A 16,812-nucleotide genomic window follows, 5' to 3' on the forward strand; every position below is an offset into this window, starting at 1 on the left:
TGCCATCTATACTCAGATGTCGCCATCAATGCCCGGTACTGTACCATGACACGAGCGAACGATGTTATTGTTTTTGCAGGACTTTGCTCGGGGGGCCCTCGGCTACGATGCCTTGATGCTTGAAAATGGGAAGCCAAATGCGGCACTCGGCCGCTCAGAAAGGATTTTGGCTGTAGTATGTAGGACCAGCGAGAAAGGGGGTTCGTATGTCCACAGCTCTCCGCCGATCGACATACCTCGCCATGGCAAGTTTGCTCTGCAGGCAATGGGACGCAGGTGAATGGAGCGTGGATTGTTCAAAGACGACCAATGGATCCGTTATCTGGCTACGCTCATCCTTACAGTTGCTGCCAATGCTGCTTGGATCCACTGAGGGACCCCTGTGTCATGCAGCCTTAGCTATTGCCGTCTGTCGGTGGACGCTGTGTAGAATGGAAGACATAGTTACGGTCAGGCACGCTGATAGTGATTGAAGCGTGACGGTCAAGATTCCAACGACAGTTACCGACTGTCGCTCAAAGCCCAGAACGATAGTACTGTATGTATCTGTGACAATTCTTCCGTTCGACAACATGATTTGATTAACAGTCGACGGTCAAGGCGTGTCTCTACCCGGCGATCCAACATTCTTTCTACGAATACCACCAGCGTGGGATGCTGAATCGCTTCAGACTCGTGCTCTTCCCTTCTACGCCTATAACCCTGTCATTTCCTCCGAACGCATACAGCTGTCAACCCATCCTCCTCTTATCCAGTACTCGAAAGGTCGGCCCGGTTTCTAAATGCAAGACTGCAACAACAAATACAAAGACAAACACGCCTGCTGAAGCGCTCAGAAACTAACAATGAAGACCGTGACAGCTGACGGCACCGGGCCACTACGCTGTCACTATCAGCTTCCACAACCTCATCCTACTCCTCCAGAGCTTGGCTTGCACTACGTATTCGATCGTCGCTCAGCGCGGCCAGCCAGAGACATCGCTCGATAATCCCTGGGACAGGTTCGAAGTTGTATTTGGAACTGGCATCGATAAGTCGAAGCAGACCTTTGACAATCACAGCCGTACTTCGATAACGCTCGAAGTTGACCAGAGACTCGTTGTTAGGCGCACCAGGGAGGTGACTGGGCTTCTGTGCATTATATGTCAAGTCGCGAATATAGAGCCCTGAGAAGGAATTAGCAGCTGCGCATATGAACCAGGCTCAACTCGCTTACCTAGAAAAGGAACGCAGCCGTCATTGAGGTCGGCCGATTCCATTTCCGTTCGCAAGTCGTGAAAATTGCGCAGGGGCTGTGCCAGAGTTTCCATGTGCTTGAGTAGAGACTTGTCTGGGCTCGACACTAAAGCCCATGTCTTCGATAGACGAGTACAATCGGTAGAGGTGAGGGCAAGTGTGAGCTGCAGCATTGTGGCATAGTTGTGCAACCTACGTGCATGTGCTGCCACGTGGATATACTTGGTGATGACCCGAGCCCGTTCCTGGATGTCCTGGGTCAGGACAATTTCCGACAGCGCCCATTTCACAACCAGGTTAAAACGCGTGCTGACCAGGTCGATCCCACGGATATTTCCACTTGAGAGACACTCAACCCAGTCAACCACCTCGGCATTCTTGGTATCCCACCGCATGTCCACCAGATCTGACCACTCGACTTCACATAATGCCGACTTTTCGACCAGTGTCATCTGTTGGGCGAGGATTTGTGAGTCACAGGCGAGGATAAAGGGCATGTGCGCGGGACCAGCGGGCAGACGTGCCAAGGCATTAGTGGACAGAGAGTTGTGTTGTTTAGGTGGCTGTTCTGTGCTTGCAGACTTCATTGTTTCTGGTTTCTTGACCTGCGGAACTGGAACCGAGGCCTGTGCTGGTGGCGTGGGTATTCTTAGATCCACGACTGAAGCATAGGTCAAAGGGTGCGCCGGTATCTCTAGCCCCGAGATAGCAGTACCCGGAGCTGCAAGCATGGGCGAGATCGAGCGGTCCACAACCTCTGAATAGTTGATGATGTCGACCGAAATCTCCGAGGACAAATCCGATAGATTCTCGTCCTCGTCGAGAAGGAACGAGTGCGCGCTCTCATTAGCCGTGCCTGGGCGAGGAACGCTGTTCCTGTGCTTGTTACCACTTGGCGGAGGTCCTTTCGGTAGGTGAAACAACTGCGGCGGGTCCTGTGGGAAATATCCTGGAGCAACCAGTGGTAAATCTGTGGGGGATTTCGGAGGGGGCAGCTCCGGAGAACTCTCATGGCCTTCGTCGCGCTGCAAGAGCGGCAGAGAACCATACGAATCTTCAGAATCTGCAATCGATTCGGTCGGCAGGCCAAAGATCGAAGACCTCCGCGAGCCTGCTGGCCTGACTTCGGCTAACACTGGTTCCGGAGTAAGAGGTTCATCGTTCGACTCTTCAGAGGCGATTTCGTCTACCGTCGTACGGACATGCACAGAAGGACCGGCAATTGGGCCTTCAACATTGACCGGATGCTCTTGAAGTCGCGACTGTGACATACGGCTAAGCTCTGGTAATGATCGACGCCTCGAATTCCCGTCCAAGGGATGCTGCTCCATGGGAGGTGACCTCTTTTCATAACGACCCTCAAGTTTCATTAGAGTAGCCTCGAGCCCACCATCATCATCGTCGGGAATATCAGAGAAACCGGCAACTGCTGCCTCGAAGGAAGGGCGAAGGTGCTGAGAAGAGTGAGTGTTGATCAGGGAAATAGGTTTGTTAACTGGCGGACCATCCACTGGAGGAGCATGCTTGACAGTCTCTGTCTTCATGATAAGCAAGGACTCATGGGGGGAATCGGACATTGCGCTGGCAGTATCGAGAGAAGTGTGATGCACCATATGGTCCAGCTCTTGCACATTTTCCACGCCCCGCAAGTCTCCTCCTGGTCGCCGCCTCAGAGTCTGAGTTGGCAATTTCAGCTCCGACTCAGATTCCTCTTCTTCCGTATCTTGACCTTCTGTGCTTTTTCGAACGGTTGTGAGTTCAGTCTCGACTGCAGGCGTGTTGGCGTGATTGAGGTCTTCCTTCACGGTTGTGGAACTGGCTGTGGTGGGAGAATGTGTTCTTTCGACCATAGGAGAGATCGAACCGTTGTCTTCCGACGTTCTTACGGGAACACCCAAATCCGCCATCACCTGCTCAAGCGTATCGTTGCTGCCTTGTGTGGGCGGCATGTCTAGGTCATCCGGTAGAGCATTTGAGCTTCTTCGTGTTGCGACTGCGTCAAAACTCTCTTTGCGGTTGTCCAGAGCAGCGCCAGGAGGACTAGCAAGCACGGGGGCGGGTATAAAGTCGAGCTCCTTATTTGCCATGGCGAGTGCACCAGACATTGACGGGAGATCGAGACGCGTGTCATCCACAATCAAAATCGAACCACTTTGACGAGTAGCATGACTGGCCGCTCGCTGCGGCCTAAGACTTTCTTCGCTCGACGTAGCTGGTCGTAGAGCAGGATTCGTGGCGAAGAGTGCTCCGTAGGTTATTCGATGCGTGGAAGGGAACTTTGTCTCGTAATTCTGGCAAACGGCTGCTGACAGAAGGTCAATACGGACTTCGCCTTTTCTTTGCATACCTCCTGTGGTCTTGTTCCGGAGTTCATCGTGGGACTTGGACATGTTGAGCGGTAGCTGTGATGTTTGACCTCGGATGGGCACTTCTTGGGCGGATTGTGAAACCGTTAGAAGCGTCACATCAAGCTGGCCATGCTTGTTTCCTAGCACTTTCCGCAATGACCCGAAGATATTCCTTCCAGGAGGTTGTGCAGCCGGCTGTGTACCACCGGGCTCTCTTCTAGACCCGGCTCGTAATGTGTCACTCCTGTCGAGCGAGTGGGTTGAGTGGGAGGAAGCAATCTGCACGAATGGGGCGCTAGGACTGTACAGGAGCCCCCGAATGATGCTGCCGGCATCTATCGTGGATACCAGCGGGTCAGCTTGGGCTTTGCGTGGGGTCGGTTCTCTGTTACTATCGATTGAACTTGCTCCTTTTCTATGCCCGATCGACTTCGATTTCGCTGTCGGTTGGGTGATGACTTGCAGATTCGCTGGAGCGTTTTTGCGCCTCAGTTGTACTGAAACTGGATGCCGAGCTCTGGACCGCACAGCTTCGTCATCGGCACCAGGGCGGAGAATCTTCCTAGGGACAAAGCAGGAACTAGCTTGAACACTGCCGTCACTCAAGAGGCCCGAATTTGCGGACTCCTGGCGTTCGTGGCTGGGTCTAACGACAGCGTCTGGATCGAACCAGCTGTGAGTCGGCCCCCTTAGCACGGGTGTTTGAGGCGACTCGGTTCTTATGTGCGGAGGCTGTAAAGTAGTTTGTAACTTCGGCGTATGTTCATCTTCGGCATCTCCTCCGGGGTGGATCTCGTCGTCCTGATCGCCGTCCAGATCGAAGTCCTCGGGGTCCCAGCACAATGAACAACGTCCATTCCAACATCGCTTTAAGTCGCGCAACAGCTTGAGATCACTAAACCCATGCTTCGGGCTTGCCTTGACGTCGAGATGCAATTTGTTGACCTCTTTACAGAAACGCGTCCTCAGGCGGCGATCGAAAAAGAAGTCGTCCATGAAGTAGTTGAGGATCCAATGTCGAAGAGCAGCGAACGTGCGGACTCGGATGATCCGCCCATCGTCTTCCAGTCGACTAATAGCCCACCTCAGCCGCGCCAGCAGCAGATCGAGCACCTGATAGGTGGACATGTAGGACCTGAAGGTGAGGAAGAAGTCTGAGACGAGGTCGTAGTCCATGAACGAGTCGGACGAAATCTGAGCAATGATGCGGGCGGGAGTAGCTGCTGTGATCTCTCTCACGTTCTGGCAATACCGGACAACGGAGGGATCATCATAGATCTGAGTCAGGTCGTCAAATACTTCCGGTTTGACCATACTGGGCAAACTGGAAGTCGATGCAGACGTTACCTGGGGCAGGAATCGCATCGGTGGTCGGAGGGAGGCAGCATCCATAGCGCCCGTCTCCTTCGCTTCGAGACTGGCGAATGCTTTGAAGCTGGCAGGCGGCGGCCCGCCAAAATAACCTTCAGCCTGCATGATTGCCGTAGTAGGCGTAACATCGGATGGTGTGGCAGAGGCCCGTGTGTAGGAGGAACCCCGCAGCATGGGCGTTCCGTTGGAACTCAGACGGAAAGTACCGATACGGTAATGTGGGATAGGAACTTCTAGAGTTGGAAGCAGCTCCGGCGCAGGCTCCTTTGTGGAATCTTGCGACGTGCTCGGTCTCGCTGTTTCTGGGCGATTGATGACGATTCTCACGGTTCGGGCCTGGGGCCCAAGCAGAGACTGCCGGTGCTCCTCGACTGTGGAGAACGACTGCGACCGACCATGGTTGAGAACGACTGCAGGTCTCCGCGAAGGCCTGACTGATCGCTTCGAAGCTGACCGTCGAGATTGAGAAGAAGACTCTGACCTGCCGGTGGAGGACCTTTCTTTTGGCCGAACACGTGTTTCGCCATTGTTAAGCAGAGCCGGTGCAGTCGATGGCAATTGCGGCGGCGAGGCAATGGAGGAGGGACTCGCGTTAGCTTTCTGACGCATTGAAGGAGTCAGATAAAGGACACCTCCGGTCCCGACATTGCCGACGGTGAAATTACGCCCATGGACGTTGTCGGGCACAGGCTCCAGACTCTGCTTTGCTTTCCTGCTCGAGGACTTTGTAGAGCGCTGTCTCAGGACCTCCGTACTATCCTTCACGCGCCGTAGCGACGTCTGTCCCCTCTTATCCGAGACGCTCGGAGCAGATTTGTTCCTAATATGCTTGCGCGACACCTCGGTATCGGGCGTTTTTGTGCTTTTTCTCGGGCTGGAGCCATACTGTGAGGCGGAAGGGTCGGTTGTTGTTCGAGTTGTACCGGTGATCTGACTGGCAATGGCCGGGTCAAGAGAAATCAGGGAAACGCGACTGCTGAGTGAAGATTCTGATGCGACCATAGCAGCTGCCATAGCATCAGCGGGGATATCGACGTCTGCTATCGAGAACCATGGTCATGTGCGGTTGGACCCAAGAAAAATGGTCGGTTCGCTGCTGAAAGAGGATGTGTTCATGGCATTAACCGCCATCAAGGGAAGTCGGCTGCGGTGTGGTGTGACGGTAGATAGCGGTGCTCCGCGAGCAGTGTCGACTCGACTACGTGCGGGTTGACTAGGTTGCGACGCGACAGATGCTGGTTGTGTTGATACTTTCGGGAGCTTCTTCGCCTAACAGCTGCCAGATTTCGTTATGCGACGAAGGACTCGAAAGGTTTTCGCGATGAGGGAACGACGATGGGGACGTCTAGAGAGTGTGGGAGCGCAGAAGGAGCGGAATGGTGGTATCGGTTCGAAAAAGTGAGTGGACTTGGGTACCACGTACTTTGGTGTGGGCGTGAGAGAGCAGCGAAAGGAAAGCAATGGAGAGCGGCGACGTGGTTGGTGCCTTCCAGGCCACAGTCACCACCTATTTCACCTGCTTTGAGCATAGAACGCCTCTAGGGCAGCTTATTGTGCGGAAGGTTCAGCTGCCACGCGAGAGGGAGGATCACCTCAATGGAGCCAACGGACCGCCATGATAGGTGCGGGAGCTGCGAATTCACCCATTCCGTCGGGACCTGCAGCTAAGAGCCAAGTGCGAAGTTTGTGCCGGACTTACGAGCACTGTTGCCTCGCTTACCGAGTCTCAGAAGAAATTGCCTGTGGTGCCGAGTCAGTAGGGTGACGACGTGAGGCGAAGGCGGATGGGATCGTCCTGAAAGCGAGATCAAGGTGACAGCGCAGATTAGTCGCCAATATTACGGGGTACTCGGTGCTCGTACAAGCACAGCACGAAGAACGGGTTCCGTGGGCATCAGTGATGTTGTGATGAGGCTGTCATTGCCATTCTCTCCCTACCACAGTAGCACGATACGGAGCACTCATCCTCTGCGCTAGTCTGACGTTCGCAACTCCGACTCCGGCTATGAACTTAGGAAGAGTTTGGCATCTTTTTGCCCCGCGGCCCGCCTGCGCCGGACGTCCCTCCTCCAATCGAGGCCAGCTCGCCGTCCTGCCTCTCACTTTAGGTCTGTTCCTGGTTCTGGCCAATCTCGGCCAATGGCGCAAGTCCAAGCGTACCATCGCCAGAGGTCTGGCAGCTGTCACTAGGTCGGGGAAAGGATTCCTTTGCTTCTTGACAACGACCCGGCGCTTTCATATGCACGGAGTACATAGGTCGGGATGTGTCGTCCCATCCGAAGCCCGACTCCCGCACTTGTCCATCGCTATTTACTGGATGGCCACAACCCTTGCCGCAGTCACATCAACTGCTGCACCGCGCCCCTCGCCTGACATCCTAGAATAGAATCACCCAGATCCCTGAAAGACTTTTGGAGCAAATGAGGGACAATACTCATGCCACTCGATAGGCAGAGCACAAGTCTTAACCAGGAAGACAAGAAATGCCGCTGCCTCGAGCAAGACAATACATGCGAGCGTGCTCATCCTGGATAACTGCAATGTCGTACAGTGCTAAGAAACGGTCTTACTTAATAACGGTTACACATCTGGTGCATCGTCGATTAAAGTACCTCTCTATGGCCGTCTCATCGCGCCAGCACTACACTGTCGAGGAAACACTGTAAATAGGCCAAGCTGCAATGCCGCGTCAAGGTGCTCCAATATTCCAACTGGAGCAATTCATTTCAGGTCAAGAAAGGTCTCTGACGGGCGCTTTGTGCGACATTATTTCAACAGGCACTGAACAATATCCTAAGCTCAGGATGGCGAGGTACTGTATTGTCTTCCTTCAGTGACACCTCTCTATTTCTCCTACTTCTTCATGCTATAAATCCCAAGGTAATTGCCCTCTGTGTCCTCAAAGTGCTGCATCACGGCCCTGTCACCTTCTGGCATGATTTCTGTCATCTTTTTGCCACCTGCTTCCACGACTTTCTGTCACCCCACGTCAATCAGCAGCAACATCACCACTCTTACGCAGATGGACGACGATTTACCTTTCCATACGCGTTGATGTCATCCACATACAGATACAGAACTACTCCTCCTTTACCGTGCGAGCCAGTCCACTCAGATTCGCTGACTCGGGTTATTCCACCACCAGGGCATGCCTGGCCGGGTACTTCGAACATGGCGATCTCCGTTGGATCGAGGGTGTGCCCATCGGCTGTCGAAGCCCTGTGAAAGCGCCAGTCGAACACAGTGCTATAAAAAGCCTTGGCTACAAGCAGAAGGCGATCATTAGTTCTGTCATAAGTAAGTTTGGCATTTGGCGCGGATGCTTACCTCGTTGGACATCGGTTGCCAGGACATTGATCCAGCATGGGGTGCCGTCCTTTGGCGGATTCCAGGTTTCGGCCATGTTGAGCTTACAGTGTCTCAGACCCCGGAAGCAGTGCCAAGTGAGCAATAACGAAGCGCAGCTCGACAACAGACATAGGGAAATGTGAGCAATTTGTAGCGTTGGAGTTGTGAAGCCAAGCACGACTGTTTACGCTTCATGAACGCTTCGTATGCGATACGATGCTAAACCTCCTTTCGTTGCAAGCCTTCTCGGCGTTGATTGGTCAAGATCCTGTTGCTGCCTGCTCTGCCTGGCGCCGGCCGATAGCGTTCTGTCCTTCATTGCAGTCTGGTGGTATCTGGCAGCGAAAACGAGCACAGAAGGTTCTCCGTCCCAATACCTCGAGGGGAAAGATAGGATGAGACATAGCCACTGAGCCGATGGAGAAAGCACATGCCCTTTTTCGCTGGGCCGGAAGATCAAACCGTGCGCGACAAGAAAGATACATGTGGGCAGACCATTCATCTGCTGTAATTGAGATGGTCGCGTCTATTCCTGAAATGTTCTAGCCATGTACGACATACCATCCAGCATAGCATCAAGCACGGCATCTCTGCGTCTCGACGGTAGGCCCATCGCCTCGCAGGCAGCTCGAGCGTGGGCACGAGAAATTGCATACTAGGAGATTTGATTTTCCATTCCGGAGGCCGGTGCCTTTTCCGATGCAGCCTCGCCATGCCTCGCCTCGGCGGACGCATTTCAAAAAATCTCCTCAGCAGCCCCGAAATTCGCTCAGTTTATGACGAGATTTTGGTAATCCGGCGCTTCGTTGTACACAGCTCTACAAGAATCTCATTTCGTGTTTATCGAACTTGTTGGAATGTTTGCCAGCATGTGCTTACGACGTAACTTACGTACACGGCCAACGAGGGTGAACGTCAAAGCGATCCGTTACAACCTCACGACCCTTTGCCAACAATCTACCGCTCCACCTCGGCGAGCTCGCTACGAGGCTGACGGCAGACACGGCTTCCACCGCTTGAGTTGCATTTGCCACAGCCAAATAGCCTTCCGGAACGCCATCCACACGCTCATTTTGAGCTTATCTAAGGATGGGTGCCCTCGACGTAGCAGTACCAGTGAGAGGAGGTAGCCTTGCAGCTGGACCTGCAGTATTTCCCTATGCGCTTTTTACTCCTACCAACCCACAGGAATTTTTTTTTCACGGACTCCGCTGCAATTGATCACTAACATGGCTCTCATTTGTCGCTCGGCGTCAGCGATCGTCGCATCTTTCCGACACCCACGCGAAACCCTTCTGCTCGACACCTATTTCAGACCTATGCATCCCCTGCTGATGCGTACTTGGCTATATCCCGTAGATTTATTGCCCTAGTAGCCAGTTTCTATACGCGCCCCGGAAAAACTCTCTGATGGAGAAGGACCTTGAAGCGAGGGCAGGTAGCCCTGTTGGCAGCTCCAACGTGTCTGAGGGCAAGGTTGAATATCCTCGAGCTTCTACCGCTGTCGGTCGCTTCCTGGACGGCTTCAAACGGAACCCCAATGCTCGTGTCACTGCTCAAGCCATCGACGCCAATGGCCGAATCCTCAAAGATCAACCCCCGGCCGAGCCAGCCCTGGCTATGAAGTTGAAACAACGACATTTGCAAATGATTGCCATTGGCGGTTCCATCGGAACGGGTTTATTCGTTGGCTCTGGCTCTGCCCTCGCCAGCGGTGGCCCTGCATCCCTGGTCCTCGCATATGGTCTCATCGGCTTGACCTTGTACTGCACCACTCATGCTCTCGGCGAACTTGCAGTGCAGTATCCTGTTGCTGGGGCGTTCTCTGTCTATGCCAGTCGGTTCGTGGACGAGGCTTGGGGATTTGCCATGGGCTGGAAGTGAGTGTCAGAGTCTTCAATCGACATGTTGGAGACTAACAATATTTCTTTCAGTTACGCGCTTCAGTGGCTCGTGACGCTCCCGCTTGAAATCGTTGCCGCGTCGCTCACGCTCGAATTCTGGCCTGGCAGTCGAGGCACTAACGGAGCCGCTTGGGTCACGATTTTTCTGGTTGCTATCATCCTCATCAACTTCTTCGGCGTCAGAGGCTATGGCGAGGCCGAGTTCATCTTCTCGATCATCAAGGTTCTCGCTGTGATTGGCTTCATCATTCTCGGAATTATCATCAACACAGGTGGAGTTGGGAGCCAAGGATATATTGGGACACGTTACTGGTACGAACCAGGTGCCTTTGTGAGTTCTCGCAGACTACTGGGTATTCTGCCGGCCGCTGACAGTATCCCCAGAATCATGGGTTCAAAGGCCTCTGCTCAGTCTTTGTGACTGCCGCATTCTCATTCAGTGGGACCGAATTGGTCGGCCTTGCCGCTGCTGAGACGGAGAACCCGCGCCTTGCGCTGCCTACCGCGGTAAAGCAGGTCTTCTGGCGAATTGCCCTCTTCTACATGGTGTCCCTCACCATCGTCGGCGTTCTCGTCCCCTACAACGACCCAATGTTGCTCAACGGCAACTCTTCGGCCGATGCCAATGCTTCCCCATTCGTCATCGCGGTACGCAATGCTGGCATCGATGCTGTTCCATCGATCATGAATGTCGTCATCCTGATCGCTGTCCTTTCAGTCGGAAACTCATCGGTCTACGGTGCAAGCCGTACGCTAGCTGCGCTGGCCGATATGGGTCAAGCCCCAAAGATTCTAGGCTATGTCGACCGTGAGGGGCGTCCTCTGGTCGCTATCATTGTCTCGTCACTTCTTGGATTTCTGTGTTACATCGTTGCAGCTGGACCGGACACCACCGGCGAAGCCTTCAATTGGATGATTGCAATCAGTGGTCTGGCCGCCATCTTCACGTGGGGCACTATCTGCTTATGCCACATTCGCTTCCGGAGGGCCTGGCGAATGGCCGGCCACACCCTGGACGAACTCCCTTTCAAATCACAAGCTACCGTCTATGGCTCCTGGATCGGCCTGATCATGAACTGCCTGATCCTTGTTGCGCAGTTTTGGACCGGTTTCGCTCCAGTCGGCTATGCTGAAATGTCTGCCTCGGAACTTGTCAAGGGGTTCTTTGAGGTTTACCTTGCTGCTCCAATCGTCCTTGCCATGTACATCGGATACAAGTTGTGGTACAGGACGAAGATCAGGAGGGCTGGGGAGATTGATATCACGAGCGGTCGAAGAGAGGTCGAGAATCTTCAGCAGATCCTGGAGGAAGAGCGCAGGGTCCAAAAGACCTGGCCATGGTGGAAGAGGACCTGGAAGACAGTGTGCTAGATATCTCTGTGTTGGAATTAGTCACAACAGTGATCGAGAAATTCTCTAACCTTGAGCGAGTCTAAACAGCCAACAACCCCGGCTTTCTGACGCCTCAATGTTTGGGCTTGGCACGTTTTCATGGCCGTTGAACCGTTAATTAATACCGAGAATGTTAATGCCAGAGACAGTCATGGCACTGGATGACACGACTTTGACCAAATGCGTGGACGTATCTGCCGAGTCCTTGACCAAACGTGAAGGACTTCCCAAGAAGTTGAAGGCGCCCCGCGAGCCAACAGCCACTTCGCGATGCTTGAGGACTTCACGAGCTCGGGACAGCCGCCCGAGTATATCAACCGTTTCAAACTTGGGTATAAACGACACGGCTATAGATGATGTCGCCGGCGATAACGGCTCGGATGGCATAATTCCTGATGCGAGTTCGCAGATAAATTTGGTGAGTGGGATTTGGCGTCCTGGCATGACTCGATCAGAGCCACAGAGACTATCTCCGGCTCCAATGAAACCACACCCTGAAAGAAGATCGAGCCGAAGAAGGAATATGAAAACTCGAAATGTTCGACACCAAATAGTCCAATCGCTTCGGGGAGAAAAGCGCAAGCATCACGATGCTCATCGTAGTGGATAATCAGGCGGCAAATGCGCCCGTGAACGTGCTGACAGGATAACAAATTCGTGATTTCATACACCAAGTGGGATTTAGGCACATTCAAACAATCTCCAACTCGTCCTCACTGTCACTACCGTGAGCCATTGGGTGGCCGGGTGCGCCCAGACTTTCCCTCCCAGCCTCCCTGATGCCCTTGGCCGTGACGAAACGTGTTTTCTTGACTGGTGACAGACGGACATCTGCTGCCGTGCGCTTGCGATTCTCATTCGTAGTACTCCCACTGGAGAGAATGGCCTTTGAGATCGCAGCAGAGCCTTTGCTTGAGGCATCGTCCAGACTGCCGCCGACCCCTTTGGTTTTGTCTTCCCTGGCTTTTGCCTTGCGACGCAAATACTCGGCGCCAGCACTGTCGAATCCGAAGCCACCATGTTCTCTCGAGCCTAGCTTCTCGGCAATCTCCCTCTCTTTGGCCTGCGCGGCCAGGTGTTTGCGCAGTCGTGCATCTCGTTCGCTCGGCCGGGATAAGTCTCCCTCGACAGCCTGAATAAACGGGTCGTCTGGACCAGCGGCACCACCAGTTCCACGTGTCGCACCGCCGCCACCCTTCGGCCCTGTACTGGCGATATAGTAATGCGCGCCTGATTCGCGGTCGTACTTTCTCCCATCCCTATTCAGCAAGCCCCTGTGGGCACGGTCCTCATTTCTTGTCATGGGCTGATGCTCCCGCCTTTCGAACCCGTTGGACCCCGTGTTGACGCCCATCCTCGCGGCCTTGGTTCGCTGGATCTCGGCATTCAGGTGCCACTCACAGATGTCCGTCTTGGCGGCATTGACCCAGCTGCCGCATTCTTTGCCGTCCTTCTTCAGCGTTTTGCAGTAGCCTAGGTCTCGCGCGTGTCCGATCTCGAGAACCGTGTCGCTGTCGTCGGACAGAGTCAGGGAGAATGCCCCACTGTCGGATTTGCCCGGCTTAGGAGGCATTATGCCCGGGTTGAGGATCGCCACAACCGTCCCAGGATTGAGGCGGTGGTACCGGGGTAGCGCCGTGCCGAACAAGTACAGGTCAATTGTCCAGATCAAATCTGTGAGGGTGATGGCCATGAAGCGACGGCTGTTGTGCGAGCCGTCATCCCATTGTTTCTCCCAGTCCTTTGTGCCTACGGTGGATTTGTCGGGATCTCGTTGGTTGGGCATCTTCTTGTGGTCCATCGGGGAGGACTTGGAGGCAATGACGGCGAAAACCACGTAGTCGCATACCGTTTCGGGAAGTTCGTAGTCGGGAGATTTCACGTTCTTCAGGAGGTCGGGGATACGGTAGATAGTGAATGTCTCGGTGGGAAGGGTACGTTTGAGGAAAGAATGCGGAAGGACTCGTGAGGTCAGGTGAAAGCCGGAGAAGTCTTCGTACAGGTTGGGGTCTCCTCCGTATCTTGGGGGCTGCCCCGTGTCCTTTGTAGGAGAAGCTCGAAGGTCAGGCATGGTCCGACTCTTTTTAAGATGTCGCGTGCCAATGTGGGCTTCTGCTGCAGCGGTGAGAACTTGATCGCGGCTGTACTCGAAGTATTGTCGCGTGGGTGATTTGGAGGCTCCCTGCCCACGGGTTTCTGCTGCTGCTGTCCGATAGCTGTCGAGCTCATCCTGATCCAAAACGAAACCTCTACGGCGGTTTTGGATTGTTGTCGCACGGCGTTGTTCGATGGTGGTTTCCCGTTCTCGAGCTTCGGTCATACGTTCACTGAATGTCTTTCTGCTTGCGGTGCTGGTAGCTGTCCTGGAGGAAGTCGCGGAGCGAGCCGAGTCAAATGCTGACGACCGGGAGGTAGGTCGATCGGCGTGGGGATCCGATGAGTTGATCCTGGAACGGCTTCCTGCAACGGTACTGGCTCTTTTGAGCGAAATGTCGGCGCCACGTATCCCCTTATCAATACCCAGCAAGACACGGGATGGCGACTTTGGAAGTGTGGCCTGTATTCGTTTGTTGGGTGAGGCTCTGACCTCAACTTGAGGAGGAGCAGGCGGTCGATGGGCTGAACTGGGCCTGGAGGAGTCCCTCCCTGGTGTGGCAGTGCGAGCTTTGTCTTTTTGCAGTTTTTTCAACTTCAACTTCGCCTCAATCGCCGCTAGCTTCAGTTGTAGCGTCTCCTCATCTTCCTCATCCTCAGGACTATCGTGTTGTGGGGGGAAATCATTGTTCGACCGTGCCGCTCGCAGTCTGTCCACCAGGCTCGGTGTGGTTGCTGATCGCTGCATTGGCGACATACCATTCTTATAGGCTTCGTACTTCCTGCGACCACTTGGGGAACTCAACAGCGCAGCTTGAGGTGAGACCGGAGGCCACGGCCCTCCAGCAGACATCTTTTGTCGTGTCAGGGTTCAAATTGTATGATATTTGTTCAGGTGAATAAGGCCCTCGCTAGAGAGGATTCGTCTCTTTCTGAAGTAATAAGAGATCCGCTACGGCTCTACGACAGCCATGCGCTCGTACTCATACACCTACTCAACACTCCGGCGGTCTTCAATGGACGGTTTCAGGTGAACACAACGATGGTTTGCGGAGAAGGCTGGACTCCGATTGGCTCGTGGTGACGCGCTGAGCACGCGTGTCGCGAGGCTGCGAGGGGTGAAACGTCGACCGTCACCCGTTCACCGAGCGAGTCTCTGCATCCTAGGAAGTACTGAGTACCACGATTCTATTACTGCGCACAGAGGACGTCTTACAGTCATCATGGCAATCACAACACGCTCAGGCTCCAAGAGCCCAGTCAAGAAATCCTCTTCCAAGACGAACTCTGAAAGCCCACAACAAGATCCGTTAAAGCATTTCATCCTCCCGAAAGACATATCCGTCCGATCCCGCTTCCTCCTCTTGCGACATCCTCGCGACTCGAACATCCAGCGGTTCTTGTTTTGCTCAGAGAAGGGGCTATATCAGTTCACAAAAGTCAGCCCACCATCAACCGGACCCCGAAGTCTTCTATTCACACCGCTCGAACCTGAACGCGCCGAGAGCCACGCAGCAGATGACACAGATCAGTCTGAAGCTCCGAGTGAAGCGAGTCTATCTAATCAGGATGGCTATGTCAGCAAGACCGCCGAATTCTTCGTGGCAACCCCGTTTGACCTTGCTTTCATCCTTCTGCCTCTCGTTATGTCCAGAAACCTGTTCCAGCCGATAGACGACTTGCTCGAGGAGCACATGCGTGAAAACAAACACCTGAAATACTTGTTCGAACATGGCAGACATATGGTCGAGGAGGCAATGTCCCGGTTTTGCGACACGATACAAGCAGGAGATGAGCAAATGTTCAGAACCAGTGAGGACAAAATATTGCGGATGCTGATACAGAAAGGCGACGCTGCCATGACACGGGGCTTGCCCTTTACCTTGGAAGAGAAGTTCGTGACCAGAGCCTTGGAAGCACCTATACTAAGCGTCAAGCGAGAAGACACAACCATATCCGCAATTAAAACGAAGTCAAATGCAACAGCGCCAGACGAAGAGAACGACGACGAAAATGCCTCTGAGGTGTTTGATTCTCAGTCATCTGCTGCGAGTATAGCACCATCTTCGGTATTTTCAGAGGTCTCTACCACGACCTCCGTGAGCACATTAGTCCCCGAAACGATATCTCCGGAGCTACTTGAGCTGCAAAAGAAACGGACGGTCTTAGACTTCCTCATTGAATCCTACGTGCCAGACGCGATAGGGGATAAGCTAAGAGCCCGACTTGCTGCCAAAGGTTCGCCAATCAATTTCACTCCTCTCGATGGTCACCTCAGTTCGCTAGCAGCACTCCGAGCCGAAGCGTTGTTGTCACGGTCTATCAGCGACTTCAGCCGGAAGAGGGGTTTGGAAGATGACGAGACTGCTGAGCTGAGAGCCGAGAAGAAGAGGAAACAGGAGGAAGAGGACAAACGGAAGAGGTTGGGAGAATCCAACGGTGTCCGCGCGTTGAAGAAAGTCGATGTCTCTGGGATGAAGAAGATGAGTGCCTTCTTTGCGAAGAAGCCTGCCGCCAAAGTCGCTTGAGGTAGAGAAAGACCACTTTGTCCTCGGCAAGCGCTCTCTTTGCGGCTCTAGCGTGCCTGGACACCGTATTCGCATCCCACACGAGCTACCTACCTAAGTAGGTAGTGTGTACAGCTGGATGTGCGACGGGCCGGCTGAAATTCTGGAGACTAAGATGCGCGGGTATTTTTACCGAACACCTCCGAAGCCCACAGCAGCATATCGAGTCGTCACCAGCAGGTCGCAGCCTTGGCAGATGCGCCGGAATCGGGATGTTGGAGATCCGAGCGACACGAAGATCTCGTCATAGACACGCCTTGGCCATAACAATCAAGCAGTTCATCCAACCATCTCGCCAGTCTATCGCGTCTACTTCATCCGCTCGGACCAGTTATGCTCTGATCCTCTGAATGGATCAAACAGATCCGGCGGTCGTGGGCTGCGCTTTCCCCAGCCGCTCCGGGTCTCCACCTGGAGCATTCGTACTCGTCCTTACGTCGACCATGCAAGCACGCAGCATATGGCAGTGACAACTCTGATCTCTTGATGCCTTTTCTTTCTGTTTGAAAGGCTTCTTCTCAGGTAGGGTATCACCGTATCCCCGAGCTGTGA

At 53.8% G+C, this 16,812-nt stretch overlaps 5 protein-coding genes across 5 annotated transcripts; 2 read left to right on the top strand and 3 right to left on the bottom strand.

Moving 5' to 3' along the window:
* Nucleotides 1-912: 912 nt before the first annotated feature.
* A1O7_07959 (uncharacterized protein) lies at nucleotides 913-5,969 on the bottom strand (the record flags this gene model as incomplete). The annotated part of the gene is made up of 2 exons (XM_007761954.1): nucleotides 913-1,166; nucleotides 1,217-5,969. The coding sequence occupies 2 exons, from the start codon at nucleotides 5,967-5,969 to the stop codon at nucleotides 913-915; spliced, it is 5,007 nt and encodes a 1,668-aa protein (XP_007760144.1).
* Nucleotides 5,970-7,808: 1,839 nt separating this feature from the next.
* Nucleotides 7,809-8,358, bottom strand: A1O7_07960 (uncharacterized protein; the record flags this gene model as incomplete). The annotated part of the gene is made up of 3 exons (XM_007761955.1): nucleotides 7,809-7,931; nucleotides 7,994-8,217; nucleotides 8,283-8,358. The coding sequence occupies 3 exons, from the start codon at nucleotides 8,356-8,358 to the stop codon at nucleotides 7,809-7,811; spliced, it is 423 nt and encodes a 140-aa protein (XP_007760145.1).
* A 1,355-nt stretch (nucleotides 8,359-9,713) lies between these two features.
* A1O7_07961 (uncharacterized protein) lies at nucleotides 9,714-11,578 on the top strand (the record flags this gene model as incomplete). The annotated part of the gene is made up of 3 exons (XM_007761956.1): nucleotides 9,714-10,183; nucleotides 10,238-10,538; nucleotides 10,592-11,578. The coding sequence occupies 3 exons, from the start codon at nucleotides 9,714-9,716 to the stop codon at nucleotides 11,576-11,578; spliced, it is 1,758 nt and encodes a 585-aa protein (XP_007760146.1).
* Nucleotides 11,579-12,290: 712 nt separating this feature from the next.
* On the bottom strand, nucleotides 12,291-14,546 carry A1O7_07962 (uncharacterized protein; the record flags this gene model as incomplete). The annotated part of the gene is made up of 1 exon (XM_007761957.1): nucleotides 12,291-14,546. The coding sequence occupies one exon, from the start codon at nucleotides 14,544-14,546 to the stop codon at nucleotides 12,291-12,293; it is 2,256 nt and encodes a 751-aa protein (XP_007760147.1).
* A 370-nt stretch (nucleotides 14,547-14,916) lies between these two features.
* A1O7_07963 (uncharacterized protein) lies at nucleotides 14,917-16,221 on the top strand (the record flags this gene model as incomplete). Its single annotated transcript, XM_007761958.1, has 1 exon — nucleotides 14,917-16,221. One exon carries the CDS (start codon nucleotides 14,917-14,919, stop codon nucleotides 16,219-16,221), a length of 1,305 nt encoding a protein of 434 aa, XP_007760148.1.
* Between the last annotated feature and the right edge of the window lie 591 nt (nucleotides 16,222-16,812).

The sequence above is a fragment of the Cladophialophora yegresii genome (assembly GCF_000585515.1).
Source record: "Cladophialophora yegresii CBS 114405 chromosome Unknown aczIN-supercont1.5, whole genome shotgun sequence".
Lineage (NCBI taxonomy): Eukaryota > Fungi > Ascomycota > Eurotiomycetes > Chaetothyriales > Herpotrichiellaceae > Cladophialophora > Cladophialophora yegresii.